This window comes from Pimephales promelas, chromosome 6 (assembly GCF_988280905.1).
Source record: "Pimephales promelas chromosome 6, fPimPro1.hap1.1, whole genome shotgun sequence".
Classification (NCBI taxonomy): domain Eukaryota; kingdom Metazoa; phylum Chordata; class Actinopteri; order Cypriniformes; family Leuciscidae; genus Pimephales; species Pimephales promelas.
In genome coordinates, this window is record NC_142774.1 from 11,670,349 (window position 1) to 11,680,525 (window position 10,177).

Sequence of the window (10,177 nt, forward strand, 5' to 3'; positions counted from 1 at the left end):
TAATATTTAAAATAATATTTTAATTTTGCATACTTATTTGTACTGTAATTCTGTACGTCCTATATTTTGTAAGAAAATCTCACTTCCGGCGTTCTCTGTGTGCATTTCCTCAATCGTCCGCTCGCTGTTCTGGTTGAGAAGGCCAAATAGCGACTGTCCGGTGAGTACGAACAGATTTTTAAACTCAACTGTATTTTTTGTCTTTTTGTGTGTGCACGCAACGCATAAACGCATTTGTGCAACCGATATAATTAATTAAATATTGAGAAGTCAAAAATTGGTTTAAAGGTTATACAAATAATGGCAGTATAGTCATTGAAAGTCCTTGAGAAATCTGCCTGTGGTTAAGCTAACGTTAAGTACTACAAACACTGCACGGGCAACATTTGAGATCGAATAAATGAACACCGAGTTACAGATAGTTATGGAAATCTTACATATACATTGATGTCTTAATGAAACTGAACAGTCAGTGTAACGTTAATGTGTCGAAAGCTAGTCTGCTTGACATGCTTTAGTTCGTGTCCTTAAGCCACTTGCTACAGTCCAAACAGTGCTTTATGCATTATTGTGGACGTATTACATGCTGTCTAACAATTAATTAGTGATAATTGATGTGTGGTTGTCAAATTAACCACATTTATGTAACTTATCTGCTGCCTCGCGATATGAGCGGAACCAATGGTTTAGGGTTTTTGTTTACGTTCAGTAAGGGGAAGTAATTCATGGCACACTTATTTGTGTAACTACCTAATTTTCTTTCTTTTTTGTAAATTAGATGATTAAAAATTGTCAGAAGATATCCACCAGAAAGTTTAGTGTTGTAACCTGAGCAAATACTTGACAAACCTACTACCTCATTCTTGTGCCTATTGCCCACAGTGCACTTCACTGAGATGTCTGCTGCGTTACGTGTGGTCTACACCGTATCAAGGCCAGGTGGGGTTATGAAATAGATACATACGAATACAGTTGGATTTATGTATATCATAATATGTGGTGGTCTTGGCTCACATATGTGTGATGTTATGTATTTACTCCTTAGGGTCATTTCTGGCCAGTCAATGTCTTGCACGTCCTCTCAGCCTATCCGCGCACAGAGCAGGGATAAGTAAGTATCTCATAGTACAAAAACAGGAGCCACTCTAATATATTGCAAGTTTCCCATAATTAGAATTTTATAACTCTCTTTTTCTATATGCAGAATATGTCAATAATCTGGAAGATGCCACAGATATGAAGTCCATCACGGACCGTGCAGCACAGACTCTTCTGTGGACAGAGCTGTTCAGAGGTCAGTAACAACAAAAGCCTTTCATCTTCCATAAAGTCTTCATACAAATGATCCAGATAACTTGAAAAAGTAAGAGCCACCTGATATTTGTTTTGATGCAGGTTTGGGAATGACCATGAGCTATCTTTTCCGTGAACCTGCCACAATCAACTACCCATTTGAGAAGGGCCCTCTGTCTCCCCGTTTCCGTGGCGAACATGCTCTGCGCAGGTACCCCTCTGGAGAGGAGCGATGCATTGCATGTAAACTTTGTGAGGCCATTTGCCCAGCCCAGGTACATTCTCTTTCTAACTGCCCTTGTTCATCCTGATATATCATGACACTGTAATGAAAAGCAGTAATTGCATGTATGTTTATTTAGGAAGAGTAATTGCAAGGAAATAAAAGTAATGTATGCACCCTATTTCTGTCACTCAGGCTATTACAATTGAGGCAGAACCTCGTGCTGACGGCAGCAGGAGAACAACGCGCTATGACATAGACATGACCAAATGCATATACTGTGGCTTTTGCCAGGAGGCCTGTCCTGTGGATGCTATTGTAGAGGTGAGCATCTAGCAGCACACATTTCAACTGCTCATCCCGCCATCCCGGTTTTCAGACAACATGCCTTAAAGTAGATGTGTTCAAACTGGTTTCTAGGAGATCTGTGGAAAAAAAGTTTGCAGAATGTATTTTTAGAGCTGTCAGATAGATACTACACCACAATATAAAAAATAAAGTTAGATAAAACTAATAGGGTATACATAATCATTCAAAAGTTTAGGGTCAGTAAGATTTTTTTGTAATGTAATCTCTTACGTTCAACAATGCTGTGTATATTGGATCAAAAATACAGTGAAAACAGTATTGTGAAATACTATTACACCTTTAAATTACTTTCTATCAGGATATATTTTAAAATGTAATTTATTCCTGTGACGTTAAAGCTGAATTTTCAGCATCATTTCTCTAGTCTTCAGTGTCACATGATACTCCAGAAATAATTCTAATAAGCAGATTTGCTGCTCAAGAAACATTTCTTATTATTAAAGATGAAAACAGTTGTGCAGCTTAATATTTTGTGGAAACAGTGATATTTGTTAACAGCATTTATTTGAAATATATATATATATATATATTGTAGTTTTGCTGTATCTTTACTGATCAATTTAATGCATCCTTGCTTAAAGCTGCAGTCTGTAACTTTTTGTGTTCAGAATTTATAAGCGAGTACATCATGAATCCATTTTCCTAACTGTGTTTTTTTTTTGTCTTATCCTGAATCACTACTGAACACATAATAAGTGTTTATATTCTGACTATTTTAGACTACGAATTAGCCTAGTATCTGCTTGACTCGACATAGACATAAACAGTGAAGTAGTTCGTGGTTCAACTTATTGAGTCTGTTTTCCAAAGATGGCTCCTGTCTGTATACACAAAGTGGACTATCTTTATAAAATATCTTCTTATTAAACGGTCTGTACACTTACAAAGTTCTCAATGCTTCGTTTTGCATGTAGGGACCCTCATTATGTTTCTGTGTTAATGTGGGGCTATTTTGAGCCTTGTTAGTTGTATTAACTAGCGATTTCTTTTTACTAATTAAATGTCCCCATATACTAGCGTTATACACTAAACAAAATTTAAAGATAAAACTCTTTACATTCGGTTATCATGAAAACAAATCTCAGAGAACGGTTGACTAGGTACCAATGTTTTATTAGACTAAAGGTTTTGCTTCGGAGATCTCCTTTAATGTTTACCTCTACTCCTCTGTCTTTTTAGGGCCCCAACTTTGAGTTCTCCACAGAGACTCACGAAGAACTGCTTTATAATAAGGAGAAGCTCCTCAACAATGGAGATAAGTGGGAGGCTGAGATCGCTGCCAACATTCAAGCTGACTATCTCTACAGATAAACAAGCTTCATGAACTATCTCATCTCAACACAGTGACAATATAGTCTTCAACATGCTCTCTTACCAATAATCACAGTTTCAATTGCATAAAGAATAATTGGTTTTAGACAGTTACAGTTGTGCTGAGTGCACATTTTCAATGCCCAGGGACTGAATCCTTTTTTTTAAAGATGCACATACTTTTTCGATTTCTTTCAACTTGGTCATACATATGGATGCTCGGTTCACACACAGATTAAAACATTTCTCTGTACATCTACAGCTGTCATTTTGACTTTGAACAGTGTCCCTGTGCACAACTTCACACAGAAACTGAGGTCAGTTGTGTAATAAAATGTGTCTAATGGCAGGAGAACCAAGTTGTGGACAATATTATATTCTCATTTTGCAGCAGTCGAACCTCCCCATTTTCTTCCTTTCAGATTTTGACCATCCAGTGGGTTTAAATAAAGAAAGAGTTGTAATAAACAAAAGCACTTCAGAAAGTGTTGAGTTTCTCACATTGTATCCTTACAGGTAAAACATTTTATTTGTCCTCGTGAGAACTGTACAAAGACTAAATACTTGTGTACCGTATATAATAAATTAATGCTCTGTCTAAGTCTGTCTAAGTCTCGTGCTTTTCTTTCTAAATTGCAATATTTTGGACAGCTTCATAAAAAAGATGTATATTTAAGATAATTTTCATTTTGCTTCTTTTTAAGGGGTGTGAAATATTTGTTGTTGTATTAAAACTATCAGAAAAATAGTTATTTACACTTAGTATCAGTTCTATTTAGAGCCACGTCATCTTGAACTGTTTTCTAATAAATTATAGAAAATGTAAAGTTTAGGCTTCTTTATTACCGCCTTTTTGTTTTCAAATCACTGTCAAAGCCACCTCATTACTGGTTTTCTGGAGCTCAAGGATCCAACTACACATATTGTCAACACATTCTCAACAGGTAAATTATTTCTTTTATTAAAAAGAATTAGTCTATAGATTTTAACTTTCAAATTGTAACTTGTTTCCTTCCAATTATGACTTTTTCTAGTTTAACACAACATGTGGCCAGCTCTGTTTAGTTAGTGGAGAAAAGTGTCAGTAAGTATACAGTAGATATTGAATTTATCATTTATATTGTTAGATTTTGTTTATTACTTGGGTTTATGCGTAAACATACCCAGTCACACAAAAAAGCTATCCCATGACTTTATATGGTTGTTTGCCTTTTAACATTGTAAAAGACTCTCATACTGTCCATTTTTGCTACTTTTGTCCTTCATGAACATGAATATTTTTACATATTCAAATGAAAAGGACACACTCCAACTCTAAACTCAATTGTGTATTTCTTCCCAGATGTAGCCACATCCCATAACCTCCTCTGTAGAGAGAAACTGCCACTCAATTACACCAAAATGGTGGACTTAAAGAAGATATTTCACTGGAACTTGGTCTTCATTACGTCTATATTATGTTTCTAGTTTGTGTTTTACTTCTTTATGTGTTTCTGTCATAATTATGAGTGTTTGGCATGGTAATGGACAAAGTTATCGAATTATGTTTTGTGTACCCGTATAAAGAACATGTAGGTCTAACAAAAAACACTGCCAATGTGTGAGTGAGTTTGTGTATATGGATATTATCAATCATTATCAATCAATATTATCAATGATCAAAATTTCTACCACAAATGATGACAAATTAATGTTAGAGTGGTGGGTCCAAGGACAATACCCACTTCCTTTGGCTTTTTTAGTAAATAATTTTCTCCATACAGACATTCAGTATAGGACTACTTCAGTACCCCAACCCACCTCGACTTTTTTGTTGGATGGAATTAAATAGTTGTATTTAATTAATATGTTGGGGTTTTTTTTTAAATTAATTTAGGGATTTATTTAACTACATTTTAAAACATGAATTAAACAGTTTATGTATTTACATTTATTTTAAAAAGTATTAATTTATTTCCATTTTTATGTTTGAATTAACTCCTTAATTTTATTTTTAAGTGTCATTCCTAGTGTGCGATCCGAGTGTCAAGCCTGTTTGCATCGTTCTGTGTTAATGGAGAAACTGAAGCACCTCAGCAAAGGAAGATTAGCTACCCGGCATACAACTGTTGCTCTAATCCGCTTTGAGAGGATAGACTTAGGACAACTACAAGATAGAAGCTATACTGCCATATTGATTGTTTTGCAATAAAAAAAGAATATTTTTAGTTAAAATTGAATATTTTGTCTAAATCAATAATCCTAATCGATTCTATTGGAACTCTCTAACTGGGAGTATTCATGCTGTAGTTAAACATGTTTACTGGTTGTCCAGTCTGAAAACATCGTCGCTGGAATCTTATAGCTTGTATATTGACCATTACAGCTATTTGAAGTCTCATATTACATTGAACCGAAGATGAAGGATCGACTGGAACAACTAAAAGCGGTAAGAGGATTTTTCTTATGAGTTATTATTTCACTGACTGAATTGCTACTGTTTGACCTTTACCTAGGAGGTCCTGAGCTCAGTATTGACTAACTGGGTCTTTGTAAGTTATGGTTAATTGCGCGTAGTAAGGTTAGATTATCTAATTACACACACTCATGATAAAAATAGGTTAAAAGGGCAAACAACATGTTAAAGGAGTAGTTCACTTTAAAAAAAAAAACTTTTGCTGATAATTTACTCACCCCCATGTCATCCAGGATAAACAATCCAGGATTTTCTCCATATAATGGGCTTCAATGGGAACCAAATGGTTCAAGGTCCAAATGAGTGTTTCAGTGTTGCTTCAAAGGGCAATAAACGACACCAGACGATGAATAAGGGACTTATCAAGTGAAACGATAGGTCATTTAAAAAATAAATAAAAAAGTTTAAGTTTTATAAGCAGAAATGCTCGCCTTGCTCTGTTCTGTGATGAGCGTTCGTGACTCTCATGTTCAAACTCGTTCATCAAATGAACAAATCTTTTTTCAAATCATGACTTGAAGGGTCCTAGATAAGGCCCTTATTCATCGTCAGGTGTTGTTTAAAGCCCTTTGAAGCTACACTGAAACTCTCATTTGGACCTTGAACCGTTTGGTTCCCATTGAAGTCCATTATATGGAGAAAATCCTGGAAAGCTTTCATCAAAAACCATAATTTCTTTTCGACTGAAGAAAGAAAGACATGGACATCTTGGATGACATGGGGGTGAGTAAATTATCAGCAAAAGTTTTTTTTTAAAAGTGAACTACTCCTTTAACTGCGTTTGACATTGAACTAAGTGAACTACTCCTTTAATGCGTCTGACATTAATAGATGAGATTCGCTAGCATCCACATCATACTAACTTGTAATACCAAATCTGTTTAAAATATCTGTTTTTTTTATGTCAAAATTTGTAATGTTCCATTTCTGTTGAAATTTTGAAGATAAACTGCAATGGATTCTATTTATAAGTTTTCTGACAAAAGCAAATAAAGGTTGCTAGAAAAAAAAAGCTTATGTAGTTTGCTAATCTTAGTCGTTATCCCATCTGACTTGACCAGCCTGGGACCAGTTAAGACCATCTTTAACTGGTTTAATATGTTTTTACACAGAGAAAGCTGTTTCTGCCAAATTAATACGTTTTCTGCTTTGTTCCTGTATGTCAAAATAGAAGTCGGACCAAGCTCCTGACGATGTGGAAATTCCAATGGAAAATAAAGAATTTATGGATGAGTTCTTCACTCAGGTAGGCTATATGTGAATTAACTACATTTTAAGAAAATGAAAGTGGATATTTGAAGATCACAATTGGGTAATTTCTGTATGTGTTCTACAGATTGAGGAAATCCGCAGCAGTATAGACAAGATTGATGAAAATATAGCCGAGATAAAGCGACTGTATTCTGTCATCCTCTCTGCACCTACATCAGACCAGAGTTAGTCTAATCATTTTTTACTTTTATTTTTAAGAGATTTATCATTTTTCTCTGTCATCTCCCCACCACGTTCAGGTTTTAAATATCTCTCATCTCATTTCTCAACTAGAGACGCAGGACGAATTGGAGGCAGTTACTAATGAGATAAAGAAAATGGCCAACAATGCTCGCAACAAACTCAAAAGTCAGTATTCAGCTCTTGCGTTGCTTGTTCATGAAAATATATCAGTAATTAGACAATATGCTTCAGCACTCTTGTCAATAAATTCGGATTTTTTTGACAGGCATTGAGCAGAGCTTGGCATCTAACACTGAGGAGAGGGTTTCAGCAGATGTACGGATAAAGAAATCTCAGGTAACTGCTAGCTCTACCACAAGCCCAAAAGGATTTCAAGTAGTTGAGTTTTTATTCATACAGTGTTTATCTCCTACATTTTAGCAAGCCATTCTTGCTAAGAAGTTTGTAGAGGTGATGACCAAATACAATGAAGCCCAAATGGAGTTTAAAGAGAAGAGCAAAGGGCGCATCCAAAGACAGCTGGAGATCAGTGAGTAACAAGCAGATACACAAATCTTCTTTAGGCTTTGATTTAAAAAAGAAAATCAGTGTTTACAATGTTATATGCATGTTTTAGGCTGATGTTGGCTTATGTCTTACAGCTGGCAAAGTCACTACTGATGAGGAACTGGAGGAAATGCTGGAAGGAGGTAACGCTGCAGTATTCACTGCAGGAGTGAGTACTATTCTATATACTTATCCGTGTGATGTTTTGTCTGTATGTTTTTGAGCTAAAAGATACTTTTCTTAAACTGCCGTTTAAAAGTTTGTGGTCAGAAAGATTTTTTTTTTTTTTCAAAGAAATTGATACTTTTATTTAGCAAGGATTCAAATGGGTGGTACAATGCCCTTTTCACAAGATGTCAAGTAAACTTTTGATGTTTCCAGACTGTGTATGTGAAGTTTTAGATAAAAATACCCCACAGATATTTTATATATAGCATGTTAAAATGGTCCCTTTTTGAGGGTGAGCAAAAACACACAGTTTTTTGTGTCTGTCCTTTTAAATGCAAATGAGCTGGTGCTCACGGCACAGGGGCGGAGCTACAACAGCTTGTGTCCTTTTACCTCACACAGACATGCACTGAAAAATTCAAAAACTTTTAGCCTTTTATGTTCAAACCGGAGTCAGACAAAGATGGAGAGACTCAATAAGAAGTGACAATATGTAGACAGCATTTATGAATGGTTAGTTGTAGTCATTGATTACTATATTATGTCTTCATAATCTATAAATGGTATTGATAATCTATAAATGGTACTATAAAGCAGCACAACTGTTTTCAGAATTTAAAAATAACAAGAAATGTTTCTTGAGCACCAAATCTGCATATTAGATGATTTCTGAAGGATCATGTGACACTGAAGACTGGAGTAATGATGCTAAAAATTCAACTTTGCCATCACAGGAATAAATGACATTTTAAAATATAGAAAACAGTCATTTAAATAGTAATAGCAATTCACAATATTAAAATTGTTGCTGTATTCTGTTCAAAGAAATGCTCCCTTGGTGAGCAAAAGAGAGAGAGAGAAAAAAAACCCATAAAAAAATCATACCGATTTAAAATTTTTGAACAGTAGTGTGTGTTTATTATTTAAACAACTTTCTCCCTTTCTATAGATTATGGACTCTGGAATATCAAAACAGGCACTAAGTGAGATTGAGGCGCGACACAAAGATATTATGCGACTGGAGAGCAGCATAAAAGAGTTGCATGACATGTTCGTGGACATTGCAATGCTGGTGGAGAATCAGGTACATGTGTTTGTCTTTTGTGGAGCATAAAGCAGAGATATAGCCCCATCTCAGATGCCTTATGATTACAGCTGCTGTTTGATTCAGGTTGAACACCGGTCTATTATATATCTTCAGCATTTTATTCTTATCTGTCAACAGGGAAGTATGATTGACAGAATTGAGAGCAACATGGACCAGTCCGTGGGTTTTGTGGAAAGAGCTGTGGCTGACACTAAAAAGGCTGCCAAGTTCCAACAGGAAGCACGCAGGGTGAGCTTGGAAATTATGAGGAGTAAAACAATTGTGTCATATAATAAAAAACACTATTTGCAGCAATTTTTTATGTTCAGCAGGTTTTATTTTTCATCATCCCTTGAGTTTCTTCTGTTTTGCTTCTCTATATTTCGGTTTCTCCCTCATCCCCATCTCTACAGTATATGTCTGTTCTCTACACCTTCTAAATCTCTCCTTCCCAATCATCCCCTGCTTTCCTCTGCTATTATTATATCATTATCATGCTGTCACTGTCCATTCACTTCCGACTTTGTAGAAGAAGATGATGATCATGCTGTGTTGCACGATTCTTGCGGTCATCGGTGGTTCTCTGGTGTATAGCTGGCTGACATAAACTGTAAGGTAAGAATTCATAAACTTCAAGGTAAGCATTCATAATCTTCAAGGTAAGCATTCATAAAGCTACATTCATAAAACTCTATGTTGACTATTTGTGAGTAACATCCTGTCTTTTTCAGATAAAGACATTGTCTAATCTACCAAGTCCAGAGTCTCTATCAAAAATCAAGAGAAGAATCCTAGTGCCGGTGAACCATGAGCATCCCTACTGACACATAACATGTTTTGTGTTTTTTTTTGTTTATATTATTTGGTCTTTTACATTCTTCCTGTCTTATCAGTTGGCCTTGCATTGTTAGAGGCATCATAGTATAATGTGATGTAATAGCTAGCTGTCAATTTCAGGGCTGTGGTATGAAAATAGCTTTAAAGGGACAGTGCACCCAACAATGTTGTCATCATTTACTCGCCCTCATGTTGTTCCAAACCTGTATAAAACACAAAAGAAGAAGATTTTTTGAAGAATGTTGGTTTAAGACAGTTCATGGTAGCCATTGACTTCCATCGTATCTATGGAAGTCAACTGTCTTGTTACCAACATTCTTCAAAATATCATCTTCTTTTGTCTTCCATACAGGTTTGGAACAACGCAAGGCTGAGTAAATGACACGTTTTTCATTTTTGGGCAAACCATCCCTTTAAATTATTTTATTGTTTT

General features: G+C 35.5%; 2 protein-coding genes across 2 annotated transcripts; both read left to right on the forward strand.

Moving 5' to 3' along the window:
* Positions 1–53: 53 nt before the first annotated feature.
* On the forward strand, positions 54–3,797 carry ndufs8a (NADH:ubiquinone oxidoreductase core subunit S8a). The gene is made up of 7 exons (XM_089132096.1): positions 54–160; positions 883–939; positions 1,046–1,111; positions 1,205–1,294; positions 1,396–1,568; positions 1,712–1,840; positions 3,065–3,797. Exons 2-7 carry the CDS (start codon positions 897–899, stop codon positions 3,194–3,196), a joined length of 633 nt encoding a protein of 210 aa, XP_088988222.1. The 5' UTR covers positions 54–160; positions 883–896; the 3' UTR covers positions 3,197–3,797.
* Positions 3,798–5,594: 1,797 nt separating this feature from the next.
* Positions 5,595–9,902, forward strand: stx3a (syntaxin 3a). Its single transcript, XM_089132840.1, has 11 exons — positions 5,595–5,624; positions 6,823–6,897; positions 6,988–7,087; positions 7,197–7,271; positions 7,372–7,442; positions 7,527–7,635; positions 7,748–7,821; positions 8,770–8,916; positions 8,959–9,156; positions 9,437–9,522; positions 9,639–9,902. Exons 1-10 carry the CDS (start codon positions 5,595–5,597, stop codon positions 9,512–9,514), a joined length of 957 nt encoding a protein of 318 aa, XP_088988966.1. The 3' UTR covers positions 9,515–9,522; positions 9,639–9,902.
* Positions 9,903–10,177: the final 275 nt, after the last annotated feature.